This window comes from Coffea arabica, chromosome 9e (assembly GCF_036785885.1).
Source record: "Coffea arabica cultivar ET-39 chromosome 9e, Coffea Arabica ET-39 HiFi, whole genome shotgun sequence".
In the NCBI taxonomy this organism is placed as follows: domain Eukaryota; kingdom Viridiplantae; phylum Streptophyta; class Magnoliopsida; order Gentianales; family Rubiaceae; genus Coffea; species Coffea arabica.
Window position 1 is genome coordinate 28,963,859 of NC_092327.1, and position 19,374 is coordinate 28,983,232.

The following is a 19,374-nucleotide window of genomic DNA, read 5'->3' on the forward strand; positions in this document are numbered from 1 at the left end:
GATGCATATAAACGGTTGTAGTTACCATTTAGATGGTTTCACTGTCCCTTCAAGCTAGAGTTTATATTTTATTGCTTAGAACTTGTAATAGTAGCCTGGAGACAATAACCTTGTACCTCATGAAGATACCAATTATAGATACTTTTTCCCTCATGACCACCAATATATCCATATGACGCTGTCAATATGCCATCTTCGGAGTAATCACCCGTTATGGACAAGAAATTTAGGCTAGGTGGAAGAGCTGGGAACATTTAAAACAGGCATTATCAGGTTATCTCCAGTATCAATTGACCTACATTTCAGAAGGAAAGCAAACATCTCAAGTAAAAATACTCACTTTCCACAGCTCTTTCAGCCAGAACATATGCTGGTTCACCTGCTTCACCATCAGGTGTCATTGGAGTAAATTTTGCAACAATATAGTGGCCCACAGCTCCCAAAGGAATCCTAAATGCCTAATGAAAGCATAAGTCCTGTTAGAATGGCAGAGCAATGTGAAATATTAAGTAAGATACCACAATTGCACATCTTGTTACCTTTGCAATTTTAGAGGTGCTTAATGCTTCAAGACCATTTTCTCCCTGAAAAGTCAGGGAGGAGGTTTTAAACCACTGAACCCTGCTAGACCCTTCAGTTCCTCCAGTGACAATTCCAGTAACAGTAACCTTACTTCCTTCCTTTAGTTCACCAATTATTTTCACATTGGTTACTTTTGGGGGAGCTATAGTTCAGGTCAAGACAAAAGTGTAAGAACTAAATGATGTATAACCAATTTCAACATGACAAAAGATATATTTACAAGAAGTGGAGAGAGAGTACTCTGACCATTCTGGCACGTCTTCCCCAACCAAACACCCCCCCCCCCAAAAAAAAATTACTTGTCGCGAAAAATTTATTTAAGACATAGCATCCAACACAAGTGAATAATATGACTCTTCCTCTCCATGGATAGTTCTTTTCTTTTGAATAATCAGAATTTAATCAAGAAGTTATATTTCCCATTTTAGTACTTAAAACGTGTATTTCAAACTCAACTATTAACGGATGGCCAAGTTCAGTTAAGTTTCCAAACAAGAACTGGTTGAAATATGAACAGTACTACCAAAGCTAGCTTTCAACTACAATAGAAGCTGATGGTGTTAGCATCAAAGAAATGTACCCCGCTTAACCATTTGGGAGATTGTTGACACTGGCTTTCCTTCCTGCCCTGTAACCAAAGAACACGACAATTCTTTATTTATGCCACTAAAAGCAATTGACTTGCAACATAAGCAAAGAAGAAATCTTTTAATAGTTCAACGGAGTTAAACAACCTTCAAAATTCACGGGTAGGTATACAAATGTCAAATGCCGGCCAATATCTTCTTTCATTAGTGTATACTCATTTGTACCAGTTGATACCAATACAGGTACTCTGCAGAAGAAAGGGAGAAAAGAGGATTGCAACCCAATCGGTTAAGAAAACCATGTTGCAACAAACTTTCATTAACATCTCATGCATATTCTGAGGCCTGCACTAACAGTGTTACACTGACACCCATTTTTCAGTCTAACAGATGTCAGACCAGCTTGAGGTTATAATGCCCAATACAATATTGTCTATCTGAATTCCATTCTTCAACTTCATACTAGAGAGTGCTCCTACATGGAAAGAGACTCATATTTACAATAGTTCATGAAGTTAGTGAAATTTTTTCGTCAAAATGGTATCAATTACAGCTCACATAATTAGAACTCTAAGTCACTCTGAATTTCAAGAAGTACTGCCTCCACACATCAAGTATAAGGTAATAGTTACAGTGAAATTCATTTAGACGTAATCAGGTTACTAGCGCATGCATTGTTAGAAGTAATTGACATGGTTGGAACTTTGATGGTTGCTTAGCATAAACTTTTAAGGTTGAAGTGATATGCAGCAGCTGAAAGCTAAATGCATACATGGTTAGTAAGTTGAGGAGGCAAAGACACGGATAATGTCTCATCACAATATTAGTATAATATTCCTTTTGGCCAGCCTCATATTACAAAATGCCAAAAAGAGGGTAGCAAAGGAAAGGAAATTAATTTTCCTTTGAACGATTATGACCATCAGTTCTAGTTTCATGAGATTATAAACCAACCATTAACAAGATTATCAAGAAGCAGGACCAATCATCAGCTATTTTTGTTCATCCGCATCAGGAATGAAAAAAGAAGCATAGAAAAGACAAATATACTAACCCAATATCCTTATCCTCTCGTAACCACTCATACTTGCTGGGACCTTCTCTTCCTCCAAAGTACTGTCCAATTCCTTTGATCATATTTCCCTCCACCACATCTCCAATTATTTGCACATTGCTCACTGATGGAGGAGCTGAAAATAGGAAATTAATAAATCAAATGACATGAAGCAAAAGAAATATGTAGTTATACTCAATGCCCAAGGTAGAAGCAGAAAGAAGACTATTTAGGCCTTTGTACAAGTGAAGCATATGCTTAATGTTTAAGCCTGTTTCATGTCAAATTGGTATCACATGCCAATGTCTACCTAATTTCTTGTCCATCTTAGTTACTTGACTGCTTCTATCATCAAAAGTTGGATTTTTAACAATATCAAAACATCATCTCCAATGTTAGACAGCCTGATAATGACAAAGTTTTCGTATGTCAACTACATAAGATAACAAAGAAAAAGGAAAAACAAACACTTAAAGCTTCCCATCAGCCAAATTTGTAGAAGAAAGTTGGAGGTGAACAGATATAAGCAAGATATAGTAAAACTTCATTGAGTTCTGTGTGAATGACAGAAATCCACCAAACATAGTATAAGTGAAATTGATGACTCGAAGAATTTGACTCCTACTTGATAACTGTGTAAGTTACAAAATGAAAGGTATGATACTGGTTTTTGCTAGCAAGCTGATGATCATTTGTCTTCAACAGCCAATCTGATTATGTTGAGATCTAGAATATCTTTTTCTATGTATATCCCATGATTTCTGCTATATCCCATGATTTCTGCTCTATTTTAGGATAGAATAATTTACTCCTAATGTATTTTAGGATAGAATAAATTAGCTCCTAATTTTTAGGAAATTACAGATTTCATGGAATTGACAAAAGTCAAATTCCATTTGTATAAATGTTGTACAGAGTCTGGAACAAAAGATATGACAGAACAATTCAGTTCTTCTTTTTGTTCATGGTATCAGAGCTTTTGCTCTTGGGACCTCTTCTTGTCAGCCTTCATTGCTGAGAACTTTCCTTTTTTTCAAGTCTTATTGCCAAGTGCAATTTCCAGCCTTCATTGCCAATTTTTCTTTGAAACCTCCACCATGTCTGAAACTGAAACATCAGAAATCCACTCCAATACCAAATCAGAGGAGACCTCAAATATTCCACAAACAGGGGATTTGCAAAGTATCCAGGCAGCCTACAGGCTCAACGGGAAAAACTATTTGAAGTGGTCACAATTTGTTCAAACATTTCTCAAAGGAAAGGGCAAAATCAGCCACTTGCTTGGAACTGGACCGAAAAAGGGAGATCCTAAATTCGCTGCTTGGGATGAAGAGGATTCTATGGTCATGTCATGGCTGTGGAATTCCATGTTACCTGAAATAAGCGATACTTGCATGTTCCTACCAACAGCTCAAGATATATGGACTACTATTCGACAGACCTATTCAAAGGCAGGAGATGCTGCCCTAATCTATGAGATCAAAACAAAGATCTCAGCCACTAAACAGGGCAACCTTTCTGTTACTCAATATGCCAACCTTCTGCAAAATCTATGGCAGGAACTGGACCAATATCGGTGTGTTCAGATGGTGTGTAGTGAAGATGCAGCCACCTTGAAAAGCTTTATCGAAAAGGATAGAGTTTATGACTTCCTTGCAGGTCTGAATGTGGAATTTGATCAGGTCAGAATCCAGATATTGGGGAAGGAAAGATTATCATCTCTGAATGAGACAATATCATTGATTCGAGCTGAAGAGAACAGGCGAGAAGTCATGTTAGAGCCTAAAACATTAGAAGGCTCTGCAATGATTTCTACAAAGTCAAATAAAGACACAATTTGGTGCACGTACTGCAAAAAATCAAGCCATACGCGAGATGATTGCTTCAAACTCCATGGGAAGGAACAAGTCCTTAGTCGTAAAGGAGGATTCAAAGGGCGAAAAGCCCACTTAACTGCTGGAGAAGACCAAACACAAGAAAAATCCAACCAGGCTGGTATGGGAGAATTCAAGAAAGAAGAAATCGAAAAGCTAAGAAACCTCCTAAATTCCCTTGAAAAGTCCTCTAGTACGTGTTCATTGGCTCAATCAGGTAAGTACCTTAACTCTTATGCTTTAAGTGCCTCAAGCATGTCTTCTCTAGGCTCTTGGGTCATCGACTCAGGAGCTACTGATCATATGACTCACAGCCCAATCAGATTTAGAACATACAACCCATGTCCTGGAAATAGAAAAATTACTGTTGCGGATGGATCTCCTATAACTGTTGCTGGCCAAGGGACAGTAAATCTATCAAATTCTTTGTCCCTAAATAATGTGTTGCATGTCCCAAAATTGTCCTCCAATCTCATATCCATCCATCAAATTACCAAAGATCTGAACTGTAGAGTAATTTTCTATACTACTCACTGTGTTTTTCAGGATTTGGTTACGGGGAGGACGATTGGACTTGCTAAGGTGAATGATGGGCTTTATTACCTTGAGGAGATGAGTGGCAACAAGAAGAACAAAAATCAGTTATCCCTCACCTGCTCCTCAAATAATAAATCTGAAATTTGGCTTCATCATTTCCGTCTTGGTCATCCATCTTTTATTCTACTTAAAAGCATGTTTCCTTCACTTTTCAAGAATGAAGATGTTAGTAGTTTTCATTGTGATACATGTGAAATTGCTAAACATCATAGACTATCATTTCCATTGAGTAATACAAGATCTACGAGACCTTTCTCTTTGATACATACTGATATTTGGGGGCCTTGTAGAATTTCTAGTATTTCTGGAGCAAAATGGTTTGTCACATTCATTGATGATTGTACTAGAACTACTTGGTTATTTCTTATGAAAGAAAAATCAGAAGTAAGCAGTATTTTTCCAATGTTTCATAAAATGATTTGTACACAATTTGGAAGTCTGATTAAAAGAGTAAGATCTGATAATGCAAGAGACTATTTTAATCAAATTCTCTCATCTTTTTTCCAAAAAGAGGGTATAATACATGAGTCATCTTGTGTAGATACACCCCAACAAAATGGGATTGCTGAACGAAAAAATAGACATTTACTCAATGTGACTCGAGCAATTTTGTTTCAACATAAAGTTCCAAAAACTTTTTGGGGGGAGGCTGTTTTAACTGCTGCACATTTGATAAATAGAGTACCTTCAAAAGTACTAAATAATCAAAGTCCCATTGCTGCTCTTTCTGTTTTTTACCCTGATTTTAATGTCTCTTGCACATTGTCACCAAAAGTGTTTGGTTGTATTGCTTTTGTACATGTTCATGCACACCAAAGAGGGAAACTTGATCCAAGAGCTTTAAAATGTATTTTTGTGGGATACTCAAACACAAAGAAAGGATATAAGTGTTATCATCCTCCTTCAAAAAAATTTTTTACCTCCATGGATGTCACATTTGTTGAAAATGAACCTTATTCTCAAAGTAACAATCCTCATCCCCAGGGGGAGAGTTCTTGGGAAGATAAGGAATTTCTCCTTGATCTTCAAAGTCCTACACTAAACTTAAAGTCTTTCAAGCCTGACCATACACCAAATTCTAAAGGAGAACATACTAGCAGTGAACCTGAACCTGAATTTGAAGTTGAACATGCCAGTAAAGAAATTGAACCTGATCTTGCAGCTGAGGGAAAATCTGGTTTAAATCCAACTACACCACTCAAGGTCTACTCAAGGAAGAAAGTTCATATTTCTGAACCTGTGCAAATCCAAGAATCTGAACCACAATCAGGTACTGAAAATTCTGTTCCTTTGTGTGTTCAATCTGACTCTGCTCCTTGTGAATTTATTGATTTAGACCTGCCTATTGCTGTTCGAAAAGGAACACGAGAATGAACTAAGCACCCAATCTCAAATTTCGTGTCTTTCCATAGACTCTCTCCACAACATAAAACTTTCCTTACCACCATCAACTCCATTTCAATCCCACAAACACTACAAGAGGCACTTAGAAATAAGAACTGGTTACATGCTATGAAAGAGGAAATGAATGCCCTAGAGAGAAATAAGACTTGGGAAATTGTAAACCTGCCCAAAGGAAAGAAAACAGTGGGGTGTAAATGGGTGTTTACTTTGAAATATAGAGCTGATGGTTCATTAGAAAGGCATAAAGCTCGGTTGGTTGCAAAAGGATATACACAGACATATGGGATAGATTACCAAGAGACCTTTGCACCCGTTGCAAAAATGAATACTGTGCGTGTTCTTTTGTCTTTAGCCGCTAACTTTGGTTGGTGTTTACAGCAATTTGATGTTAAGAATGCATTCTTACATGGGGATTTAGAAGAAGAGGTGTACATGGAACCCCCACCGGGTTTCAATGAAATGTTTTTTAAAAAGAAAGTGTGCAGGTTAAAGAAAGCATTATATGGATTAAAACAATCGCCAAGGGCTTGGTTCGGAAGATTTACTAAAGTGATGCTAGCAATGCAATACAAACAAAGTCAAGGAGATCATACTTTGTTCATAAAATATTCAAAAGGAGGTGTTACAGCTCTACTTGTATATGTAGATGACATCATCATTACCGGGGATGATCCAATTGAAAGAGAAACACTCAAAAAGTGCTTAGCAAAGGAGTTTGAAATTAAAGAACTAGGGAGGCTGAAGTATTTTTTAGGCATTGAGGTGGCATACTCAAGTAAAGGCATCTTTGTTTCCCAACAAAAGTATGTCTTAGACTTGCTTAAAGAAACAGGCAATCTTGGATGCAAGGCAGCAAGTACACCCATTGAGCCTAACTTGAGATTGAATGAAGAGAAGGATGATAGCACAGTAGATAAGGGAAGATATCAGCGGTTGGTTGGGAAACTGATATACTTGTCCCATACAAGGCCGGACATAGCATTTGCTGTAAGTGTAGTAAGCCAATTTATGCATGATCCAAGAGAGAAACACTTGCAGGCTGTCAATAGAATTCTATCCTACCTCAAAGGGACACCAGGTAGAGGAATTTTGTTCAAGAAAAATGAAGGATTGCTCATAGAGGCATATACTGATGCTGATTATGCAGGTTCTGTTGTAGATCGTAGATCAACTTCAGGATATTGTACATTTCTTGGTGGGAACCTAGTGACATGGCGGAGTAAGAAGCAATCGGTTGTTGCAAGATCAAGTGCGGAAGCAGAGTTTAGAGCTATGGCTCATGGAGTTTGTGAATTGCTATGGCTCAAAATAATACTTGATGATCTTAAAATCAAGTGGGAAGGACCTATGAAACTCTATTGCGACAACAAGTCTGCCATCAACATTGCACACAATCCAGTGCAACATGATCGCACAAAGCACATCGAAGTTGATAGACATTTTATTAAAGAAAAGCTGGACAGTGGCATGATTTGCACTCCATATGTAGCATCAAATAATCAATTGGCAGATGTCTTAACTAAGGGAATGCCAACTTCCAACTTTGAAGACATTACATGCAAGATGGGAATGGAAAATATCTATTCACCATCTTGAGGGGGAGTGTTGAGATCTAGAATATCTTTTTCTATGTATATCCCATGATTTCTGCTATATCCCATGATTTCTGCTCTAATTTAGGATAGAATAATTTACTCCTAATGTATTTTAGGATAGAATAAATTAGCTCCTAATTTTTAGGAAATTACAGATTTCATGGAATTGACAAAAGTCAAATTCCATTTGTATAAATGTTGTACAGAGTCTGGAACAAAAGATATGACAGAACAATTCAGTTCTTCTTTTTGTTCAGTATTGTTAAGGTACAAAACCTTTAGGATGTTTGGTGCCCAACAAGCAGTTGGATTAACAGTACAACATCAAAGATGATTAATGTGAAACATGTTAAATGGCAGTTGGATGCCTGTTCAAGCATTATGAATAATTAAAGCGGTTATGCTACACCAAATCACCTCACAGCAGTACCAGAGTGGAGTTGGAAGAATAAATTTTATTCTAGTTTGCCCACCTTAAAATGACTAACAAATAATTTGCTTTTGCAGACAAGAAGAAACAAAGAAAGAGAGTAAGACAAAGAGATGTTTTGACCTGCTTTTACATGATCCGTTATTGCATACTGAGGTTCCCCTTTAGCACCTTCTTCAGTAACAGGAGTATACATATAAACCAAACAAGACTCAACATCATCAAGAGTCAAACAATATTCCTCGCCTTCTGCACCAACAATTACCACAGGACTGCTATTCCATCTTCTTCTCAACCAACTAAACAACATGAAGCAATAAGTTAGACTCGTTCCCATACTCAGCAAGGAAACTGTATCTTTCAGACAGTAGACAATCTACATAACAAGAGTATTTTTTTACAAGAACTTGAGAAATCTTACCTAGAAACTCCCTTTCCTGGAGTCCCACCACACCAGGCAACTTCAGCATATCCCCTAATAGTGTTTCCTTCAACAAGATCTCCCTGGATGGCAGTCTTTAAAACCTTTGGATGCCTAGTTCCTTCACAGCAAATCAAAAGCATAATCAAGTTTAATGAATAAAAAGCACACTTAAACTAACAGTTTTGTAATAAGAAGTATTCTAATACTAAACATTTTTCACAGCATCTCTAAAAACCTCTAGACAAGAGCTTCCATATCGGCTCTAACACAATGGACTAAAGCAAAGAACTGAAGATACCACGGCAAAAACCAATGACCTTGTCAAAACTAAGCATAATTTCCTGTTTGAATTTGTCATGGAATATTATAGGTCAAGTAATGGGCTCCTATAATCAAGCTTTTGACACATTCTCTCATGTTCAGGACCACTGTATCAACTGGTCCTATGACAACTGGTCTCAGAGACTGCTTTCACATGTCATCAGTAATCATTTTTAACCCAAAATCCTGATTATACTGTCTTCTCCCCACTTATTTACATCTGACTTTCCAGGTTGTCAACCAAATGAAACATATAGAAACAAGGAGAAATGCCACAAATAAAAATGGCTAAAGGGATAGAGCTGAATACAATATTCTCTATTGAATGTATATTAAGAAGTAGGCTAGATATAGAAGACTTGAAATTCATAATTAGACTCAGACTTTGATACTGTTGTCTTAAACCCATAAATGATCCTATTGCAACTTGTGAAGTAGCAGCAATCAAACGAACTTACGAGAACATGAATGACGTATTCAAGTGGTAAATTCAACAAACTAAGTGGAAAATGTATCGGAATACATTGCAGTGTTTTGAGGATGGCCAAGTTTTAATAGATATTAGAAAGATCAAAAATTCTCATGACTAGAAAAGTCTTTACAACTTATAAATTAGGAAATTTTCAGTAGCAAAAGTAAGCAGAAATCCTTATACAAGCAGCTTCAAACAAATCGAACTAAATCCAAGGATAGAAAACATTATGCTGAATTTACTGTTTATATTGCAAAGACATAGATGTGATGTTTTGTGGAATTACTCAACAGTTGCAAGTAAGAAGGATCCCCTTACAAAAATGTGGCTAATTGTAATATTTCGAGTGCATAATGCTCTATTTTTTCAAGTTCAAAAGAGATTTTTCATAGTGCAAAATCATTTGACTGAAACTAAACTGTAGACACAAGATTCTGTATAAAAAAGAGCCTAATTTCTTATTCATCAAATAATATTATGGGAGTCCAGATTCATAACTTCTCAGCTTGATGATAAAGAAGTTCAAAATGACACCCAAAAAAAGGATCCATAAATGGAAGGAAATGAATCCCAACTTAATCGAATTACAGATCAACACCTTAAAGCAAACATAAAGTAAACACAAGTATGAATCTATCAGCAATTCTTCATCTTTATTCTCCGTTTGAAAGTTCAGGATATTTTAAGTTGCTTGGCTCACCTTAATTCCTAGAACCCAACTATAGGAGGTTGATAACAGAAGAATTAAGTTCTTTCAGACATGTCCTAGATTAGCTTTGACAACAATGAGAGAGAACAAATTTCTCCCCATCCATGAAATTAATTATGCAAAACCCGACGGTACTAACACCTGGAAACTAAACAACAAACCTAACAAAGCAGAATTTGGCGAGGGAGTCACTTTAATCAATTTTAGTTCAACAACAGAGTCTGCCTAAAGCACATCACTCAGCACAAAATATCACATATCTTGAACAATCCCTACTTTTAATGTCTAAATATCATATTCTGAATTTCTCTTAGTCGGTCTTATTTTAGAAAAAATTCCACTACATTCTATTTCTACTGAAACTCAATGTATCTACCAAACCATAGACTTTTCCTTGCATATGGATATTAAGATGCATAGATAAATATAGCTCACATAGTTGGTGTCCATTTCAGAACATGGCTACTACTTCACTATGCTATTGGACTGACACCAAAAATAAAAGAGTTGATCTAAGGAAAATGCAGCTTTGGAAACTAAAGGAACTGAAACTTCACAAGAAATTCCACTTGACTGGACCTCAAAAATGGGGAAGACTAAGACTTCAGACGCTAGACTTGAGAAAGGGATGCATGGGCGCACAAAATGAAAAACAGACTGATTTCACAACAAATAACTCCACATTACGGTAAAACAAGTCAAATGAGTGAACAATAAGACCATAGACTATTATGGAACAATCAGACGATTATTATGGATGTTAAAGGAAGAAAAATACCAGGAGAAACTGGGAAAGATATTGCAAAAATTGAGGGGTATTCAGTGTCTGCCAAGATAGGTGTACACTCCACCTTCAGAATTCTATTGACCTCCTCACGTTTTGGCCAATATACCTGACATCGCAAAAAAAAAAGGATAAGAGATGTTCAGAAATTTAAAACCCTCAAACAACTTTCTACCTTTTCAGTTGCACCAGGAATTGCTCTGAAGTTTGATGGAGTCTTGTCTCCTATAAACCACTGGTATTTTAAGAATAATTCTGCATCAGTACTTGCACATTCATCTTTGACAAAATCAAAGTTACAGCAGCAGGGATCTTCTTCAAATGGTTGCTCAACTGAGGCTCCTCTTAACAGGAATCCTGGTGGAAGTTGTTCTTTCCATTGTTCAAGCAAAAATCGAAATGCTGAATCTGGAGATAACGCAGAAAAATTAGGAGAAACAAAACAAAAATGATGAAGATCAAACATAATAAGAGCCATAGTTTCCCTTATCCTTCAGACTCACCAACAGCTTGGTCTGGACGGCAAAATTCCCAACCACCTCTAATGCACACAGCTGTATGAGCAGGATAGCGTTTTGCAAGCACAACTTCCTCACGTGAAAGATCTATAAAAGAGTTCCACGACCAAGTAAGCCAAAATTTAAGGATGCAATGAGACAATATTCAAAAAAATTGATCACATTTCATACAGAAGAACAAATAAAAGATCAGCAACAGGACAAAAGACTAAGACAGAATAAGGTGGACATTTTAATTTGGTGTTGAACATTTCCTTGAATGAGGTTGAGCCGAAGCAGGGGCAAACATTAAATGGAGGGTGACAAGGAAAAACAAAGATAGAGTATATCTCCTGAAAAAGTGACTTTCAGTCGAGGGCCCATTACGGAGGAAACAAGGAAATGCAATGACAGAGGTGATTATCTGTAAACAGTTAACCATCAAACATAACATGCATCTAGGAGCAAAAGGCAGATTCCGACAGCTAACCTAGAAGAAAAAGAAAAAGTGAAGGCGCATGTATGCGTGCCTTGGTAAGTGTGTCTGTGACTGAGAAAGAGAGAAATATAAAAATAGAGAGGGAATAACAAGACAAATGGCTCAAAAAGCATAGCTTACCTCTGTCATTGAACTTTTTCAATGTTGGACCAACAAGCAAAACAGAAGCTGCTTCTAGATGAGGCATCTTAAGAATAGGATTCTCCTCCACTCGCAAATGCTACAGAGTTACAGAAAATGGAAAATATCAGTCATATATGAGCATATCAGAGAACATCTGCAAAGCTCAAAGAAAAATACTAGAAGAAAATAGTCAATAAAAATATCAGCAAAATTACTAGAAGAAAATAGTCCATAGAAATATTATTAAAAAAGGCCTTAAAATATCTACTCACATCATCATATATATGCATAGATATATCTGTATAAGATTTAATATTTATGTAAATATACTGCAAATCATATTTGACAAGGAACAATTTGAAATTCCCCCACCAGTTCATAAAAATCTCATTTACACAATTTTCTTATTTTAATACAGTCATGTCAGCAAAAATAAATTGTTAAGCCAACCAGTATCATGGTGATTTTAAAGGAACTGACGAGTCTAACTAATTAGTGTTTCTGTTCGGTGGTCAGAAGATGAATGACAAAATGCATAGAGATGCCCAGAATGGCCATTATCTCATAAAGCTGCAACCCTAGGTCATTGTCTGCTGTGTTTGAAAGACTTTACAGGTAAAACACTAAAATTGCAGCATTCCAGTGCACAACGCTGCATGAAACAAAGTAAATGATGAAAACTGATGTGTAGAACTGAAGAGGGAAGAAGAAATTTTAAGAGAAAAATATTACATCTCTTGGAGAATAAGACATATCAGCAGAGAAGAGAGATGAGAAATGCTATGGTTCGAGATCCCCATAAAGTCCGAACCGAGCTTTTTGATTCTTGTGTGAATGAAGAGGGAAAAAGGATACAAATTCAGAATTCTTTTCCACTGTCAATAACGTAAAAGGCGGCACTTAACATTTCTTTCCTACATAAAATTTTCTTCTTTCCCAGTCAACTTCAATTAGAAAAAAACAAGTTTATTTGTTTCTTTCTAATTTCGAGTAAAAATTAAGTTTCTATGTTGTTCCCTTTTCTGTGTAGAACTTGTAAACAGGAAAAATACATCATCTCTCCTTTTTCTCATCCTCTTACAGGTAAAGTTTCACTCTCTTGTCCTCAACCACAGCGCGTAATGCACAGCAAGCTTCCCTTTTACTTATGTTTCACAAATATAAATTGTTATTATAAGCAATCTAAATAATATAAAGCATAAGGAAAAAAGACTACATAACATGGTGATTGTCATCTCAACGGGCTAGTTTGAGGCCTATCAATAGGGACCAAAACAGATATGGTCGCTTTTATTTTCTTCAAATAAATGCTATCTAATGCCTAATAAACTGAAATCACAATGGTTAAAAAAATTCAGATAAAAAAGACACCAAATCAAATGTACTAAACTGACCTCAAGGACTGGTAAATGTGGGAAGCCCTTCAACGTTGATATTTTGTTTTTACTGGCAGCTAATACCTGCATAGATGGGAAGTAACACATAAAGTACCACAATAAATCTTCACCTTGTTTCTTTTTCTTTTCTTTTCTATATTTTTTTTTTAGGTAGCATCACCTTGTTAATGAACTAACAAACCTGTAGCCGAGGTTGGCTTGCCATAGCCAGAGACTTTAATTTGTTTTGAGCAATAGAAAGAAACTGAAAAAAAAGGAGAGGAGTAAACAACAAATAACAGATCAGAAGCCATGTAAACATGTACAGAAGTAAAAAACTTGATGAAGGATGGATAAAATGGGAAACAAGATTGGGGCTCACCTCCAAATTAGGAAGCTCAGGGAGACTAACTAATGATGTAATCTGGTTCCCAGCAAGATACAGTTGCTACAAGAAAAGAATATAATAGAACCTTATAGCAAGAGAAAAGCCTATCACAGCCAATAGCAAGTGCATCTAATCTGCAAGAAAATGTATACCTGTAGCACTTTGCAATTCTCAAGTGGTTCAAAACCAGGCCCTTTGAAATCATTGAAGCTCAAATCAAGAACCTAAATATCCCACAGAATAACTAGTGAGAAGCTTATTTTCAATGAAGAACTGTAATAACTTGTAGACCAACATATAAGCTAAAGAAAGTCTGAATTCCAATATAAATTACTTCTATTACAGCATGCATCAAAAAGAATGACAGGTGAAAAGACAGTTTTTTAACAAACCTTTACTCGCTTCAGTATTTTGATGCCATCCAACGTAGACAAGAGATTGTCCCGGAGATAAACAAACTGCCCAACAGGAGAATCAGTTAAAAGAGTAACTCGTATAAACAAAAACTGCACTTCTGGTGCAATCAAAAAGTTGAATGAATGTTAGTCTTTGCTTCTTTAATTATGAATGGCTTGTTTACAGCACGGAGAATACCATCATATTCATAACAATAAAAAATATTATATCTTTTCCTGTGGATAGTCTTGACTTTAATAGCCTCAGCTGAAATGTTGGTACATGTGGGTCATTATAGATAAGAGATAGCATCTGTAAACTGAACAAAAAAAAAGCACAGAAGTTTAATACATCAATATCCACGTAATCTACCTTTATTATCATTTTTTTTTAGAGGTCCTATCAAACCCACACATACCAGTATTTCAGATGATGCAATAAAAAACCAGATTTGCCTATAGAATCTGGCATTTCAAGGATAGTGTAATTCCTCTTAGTGGCTTGAACTAATGAAGTACAATTTACAATGCAGAGCCAGAATTTTTGTAGGATGTTCTTCAAGTTTCATGAATTTCTTAGAAAAAACTCTCCGACAACATAAAGAAAGTACTTGTCAGCAATCTATGCTTCATTATTAATTCCTGATAGCATGAGAACAATTGTAGTTCCTTATGTCTGTTTCAGTCTCCTTAGCAACAGCAAACAGTGATCACATACAAATGAAAGAGGACAAGGAGCCTTGCAAAATAAAGCAGTCTAAGAAGAACAACATACCTCCAAACTTGAGGACAAGTTCAGCCCACTGCTGTTCAGACTACGTATTTTGTGGCCTCTAAGATCCAATCTCTTGATGGAAAAAGAATTTGAATAAGACGTAGAAAATAGAGAAACTTGGAGAGATAGGGAGGGGGAGAATTTTCAAAAGGTTTTCAGACAAATAACCTGTTAAATAGCAATCAAAGAAACATAAACATGAAGAATAATAAGGTTTAGTAATAACAAGATAAAATGATGGGACAGATACGAAAGGAAAGAAATCATAGAGGGAAATTGCAGACATAATACAGCAACCATGCCACTAGTAAATTTCATGCCTGGTCACTTAAAATGCATGAAAAACAGAGAACATGCTAAGGAATACCACTCACTGGAACATGGGCTTTACCCTTTTACCACCCAGACAATTGGAGGAAAAAAATAGAACTCTTTGCATCTCTTCAAGTTGTGCTATGCTTAGTGAACTTAGTAATACATTGGTAGAACTTAAAGAGTATCAAATATTTCTAGTAATTGCAAAGACCATTAGAAATCAATCCTAAAGTTGACTGCAAGCAAAAGGAAATAATGTTTGCCAAAGCAAATGGTGAAAAACCAACGAAATAATCCTATACAATCTATAACCCAAAGGTTTCTACCCATTTTATATACGAGTGCAGTGAAGACAATTATGGCACAAGGATGTGCATTGTTGTATCATGCATGAGAAGGTTTCAAAGGTTAAGCCCGTGGCACCATATTTCTTTTACTGAATTTTGTAAAATATTAATAAAATTTTTCATCTAATGGTAAGGAAATGCAAAAAAAGTAAGCATACCACATCATCACCAGCTTTGTTTTCCACTTGAGGAAGCATAATAAGCCGTGAATCTCGACTTTCAGGAGTCCCGGCCTTCTTGCGACTAGACAAATTCGAACTCTTATCAAATGATGTTGAAAATGACCCACCTTTAGATCCAGTTGTTGGCGTCCGAACAGTTGGAGAAGAGATTTTTCCAACCGCTTTTCTAACCACAGAGCTGCTGCCAGTACTATCAAGTGATGTAGAAGCAACCTTCTTAGTGGATGAAACTGAAGGCAGAGATGGCCTGACAGGAGTTTTTTTTAGATATTCATGCTTGCTTGCATCAGAAGTTGATGAGCTTCTTGGACTTCTAGTAACAGTGGATACAGGAACTGACTTTCTAATATCTGAAATGCTGGTCCTATTGGTAGCTCCAGTACCAACAGAAGGCAATGAGCTCCTCCGAATCTCTGGAAGGGACCGCCTTACTGTTTCTGAGACCGAAGAACTAGTCTTCCTACCAGCCACTGAAGAAACACCACCATCCTGCCGTTTTGTCAGCGATGATATTGGTTGTTTTTCAGCTAAACCACCAGTGCTATTCCTCCTAACAACTGGCACAGAACCCAAGCTCCGTGTCACACTACTTATAGTTGGCCTAGTCAAAGTTGATCTTATTGCAGTTGTTGAATTAGCAACTGAACCATTCTTGACTTCAGTCTTCCTTTTTGCTATCCCAATACGACCAGTGCCCTTTGGCAGTGTTGAAGCATTTGGTTTGGCACATTTTGACGCTCTTTTAACACTCTCAGCAGATGATGGATTCACAGACTCTGATTCTTGAGACACTTCCTCAAAATTATCCACCGACAATGACTTCTCTATCTCAGAATTTAGCGACTTCTCCACTGAATCATCAGTAGATCGAACTAATGGCTCCTCCATTAGTGTTCACAGGATTCAAGCCCGAGGAGCCTCCAAAACCAAGTTATCCAATCCAATCTAGTAAAAGAAAAATTAACCAAACACATAAACTACATTCTAGAACTCCATCTTTCTATAAATTTCCAAGAAATTCTACATTTACCCGACAAAAGAAGAAGAAGAAGAAGCACACAAACCTTGAATTTACTTATATTAAGTGAAACTGCACCAAATTCTCTACTGAATTTCACTTGCAGCAGGTAAGTTATACAAAATTAGACTAAAACTCTAGTCTCCTCACTTTTCTTTTACAAAATCCCATCTTTTTGAGCATCTATTCACATTAAAATGGAAAAGCGACTGGCTGAAAAAATAAAAACAGCAGCAAATTTGTTACTTTACTCGAAACAACAACAGTTCATGGGGAAATGAATGCATACACCGACAGAAAAGGGACCCCCTTAGATCTATCACAAAATGCAGCTTCTTTTACTAAAATTCAACCTCTTCAGCCAAATTCTTGAGAGCCCCAGAAATCTAAAACAACCACAGAAAAGGACTTATTGATACAGCAAAATGGGTTAAAAAGACGCGGGTTTTTACATACCAAAAATGCAGAACAGATCTGATGCAGTGGTAAGCAAGAAGCTCAAGAAAAAGCTGCAGTTCAACTACATTTGGACCATTTTTACTTACTTTTCTTGAAGGGCTTCACTGTTTGAAGCAGAGAACAAGAAACATTTTAATAAAGGGAAACAAAACAGTCCCACTCTCGTAGAATCCACACTCCTATATCGTACTTTACGAAAGCGTGGCTTGAAAAAGAAAGGTGAGGGCAGTATAAAAGTAACTGCTGATATTTAATCCTCTGATTCTCTCTCTTCTTTTTTAATAATTTATTTAATCTCCATAATGGCAGTAGTGTACTTCTACACCTTGCTTGGATCGTCCCCTCTTACCTGAATTGCCATTTTCTGGTGAAAATTATTATTGGTTGCCCATAAGTATTTTTTTTCAACACATTTCAACACATCATATCCCAAAAAAAGGTGTTATAGTAATATCTTTTCCAAAAACTCCTCAAAAATGACAATCCCACCGAGGTCTTAAATAGCCAGTTTACACGAGGATTATCAAGATAACATTTATGGAGCAAGAATTATTCAAGAGGACATGTTAGATGTGCATTAGATAACATTTGGGTTAAATTTTGTGTTAATTATTATAGTACTTCCAAATTAAATCTAAATTAGATTATATAGTTTTAGTGCAAACATAAATTCGTAATTTTCTTGAACATTTATTGTGAGCAGTTCATGTAATTTTCTATTAATTATTAGGTGATAGTTATTATTATCGGCACGGATGTGAAGCTTTTGTGTGTTAATTATTTTGGTGGGCCACTAAACCTTCAATTATTATTTGAAATATTCTTTAATATTCAAGCTCATATTCTCAAGAAACATCCAAGATAATGGACAAATTTGCAAGCCAAATAAAAAGTGAACGCTTTGAACCTTTGATATTTAATGAATATTATTGCATAATCTTTCTAACTCAAAAATTAAAAGTACTTAGGAGTGGAATAGAGCAAGAGAATGGATATTTGGGGTACTAGTATGGGGGACAAAAGTCATGGATGGTACGACATTTTTGCATTATAGTATGACTTTTGTTACCTGATGTGTCAGAGAAGTGTAACCACCGGTCCAGTGTGCATTTTTTGCTTTTTATATTTGAGGAAAGAAATGAATGGGATGATAGAGGATTTGTTTTGTTGTGAATCTTTTGGAATTTCGGATTTGGATTATTATTTGGGAGAGCGAGTGGGCGGAAAAAGGAGGGTGGGAAAAGGACAATTCCTGGGTGGTGGTTGAATTTGAAATCAAATTTAAAACCATAATATATTGGATGGAAATTTGACTAAGGAGAGAAACGGGTAAGACCGTATTAAGAAGTCTTTTTTTTTTTTTTTGGTTAATAGTCACTTATTTACTTACACCAACTCCTACTTTCACTTCAGCCTATTCTATAGAATTGAGTCTAACTGGACCTACAGAAAAATCGACAGGAACTAAGGCCCTGTTTGGAATGTGAGTTTTTTTGGAGTTTGTTTAAAACTTTACTGTAACTTACTGTAGAAGATTTTTAAAAATTTTTTGAAATGTGTAGATTTTTTAATATTTTAAAGTGTATAGTTTAAAAATTTTGACAAATTTTTTGAGGTTATTGTAGTTAAAGTTTTTAAAAAACTCGTAGCAGACAAACTTGACAAATAACCTGTTTGGAACCTGAGTTTTTTGGGAATTTGTCTAAAATTTTACTGTAGTGCACTGTAGAAGTTTTTGAAAAAATTTTGTAAAAGTTTTTGTAAGGTGAATTTTTTTTTCCTTTTCTTTTTTTTCTTTCTTTCTTTCTTTTTTTTTCCCTTTCTTTTTCTTTTATTCCTTTTTCTTTTCTTTCCTCTCTTTCTTCTTCTTCCTCCCCCCTCCCGCCACCCCCTGCCCCCGCCAGCCCTTCCCCCGCTAGCCCCTCTACCCTGCCCCTTCCCCTTCCCCCGCTGCCCTGCCCCTTCCCCTTCCCCCGCTGCCCTGCCACCCCCTTCCCCCGCCAGCCCCTTCCCCCTCCCCTCTGCACGTCACCCCTTCCCTCGCTGCCGCGCCACCCCCTTCCCCCACCACCCTCTCTGCCCCTTCCCCCTCCCCTCTACCCCGCCACCCCCTCCCCCCGCCAGCCCTTCCCCCGCTACCCCGCTAGCCCCTCTGCCCTGCTCCTTC

At 36.6% G+C, this 19,374-nt stretch overlaps 2 protein-coding genes across 3 annotated transcripts in view; one reads left to right on the plus strand and one right to left on the minus strand.

Annotated features, from left to right (window-relative positions):
- LOC113709908 (187-kDa microtubule-associated protein AIR9-like) overlaps positions 1-17,679 on the minus strand; it is a 33,887-nt gene extending 16,208 nt beyond the window's left edge. Inside the window, exons 1-20 of one of the 2 annotated variants that reach the window (XM_072066156.1) lie at positions 17,294-17,679; positions 15,707-16,675; positions 14,887-14,958; positions 14,109-14,174; positions 13,869-13,940; positions 13,711-13,776; positions 13,531-13,593; positions 13,347-13,412; positions 11,950-12,049; positions 11,337-11,438; positions 11,009-11,241; positions 10,828-10,942; positions 8,545-8,665; positions 8,247-8,422; positions 2,224-2,359; positions 1,317-1,417; positions 1,163-1,210; positions 540-724; positions 341-458; positions 117-244 (exon numbers count right to left, since the gene is read on the minus strand). In XM_072066156.1, coding sequence (XP_071922257.1) covers positions 117-244; positions 341-458; positions 540-724; positions 1,163-1,210; positions 1,317-1,417; positions 2,224-2,359; positions 8,247-8,422; positions 8,545-8,665; positions 10,828-10,942; positions 11,009-11,241; positions 11,337-11,438; positions 11,950-12,049; positions 13,347-13,412; positions 13,531-13,593; positions 13,711-13,776; positions 13,869-13,940; positions 14,109-14,174; positions 14,887-14,958; positions 15,707-16,618 — 2,880 coding nt within the window. In that variant the 5' untranslated portion in view covers positions 16,619-16,675; positions 17,294-17,679. Of the gene's footprint in view, positions 1-116; positions 245-340; positions 459-539; positions 725-1,162; positions 1,211-1,316; positions 1,418-2,223; positions 2,360-8,246; positions 8,423-8,544; positions 8,666-10,827; positions 10,943-11,008; positions 11,242-11,336; positions 11,439-11,949; positions 12,050-13,346; positions 13,413-13,530; positions 13,594-13,710; positions 13,777-13,868; positions 13,941-14,108; positions 14,175-14,886; positions 14,959-15,706; positions 16,676-17,204 lie in introns of both variants that reach the window. The other variant, XM_072066155.1, reaches the window with a different exon arrangement.
- On the plus strand, positions 3,307-4,780 carry LOC140014774 (uncharacterized). The gene is made up of 2 exons (XM_072066157.1): positions 3,307-4,314; positions 4,644-4,780. The coding sequence occupies exons 1-2, from the start codon at positions 3,321-3,323 to the stop codon at positions 4,676-4,678; spliced, it is 1,029 nt and encodes a 342-aa protein (XP_071922258.1). The 5' UTR covers positions 3,307-3,320; the 3' UTR covers positions 4,679-4,780.
- Positions 17,680-19,374: the final 1,695 nt, after the last annotated feature.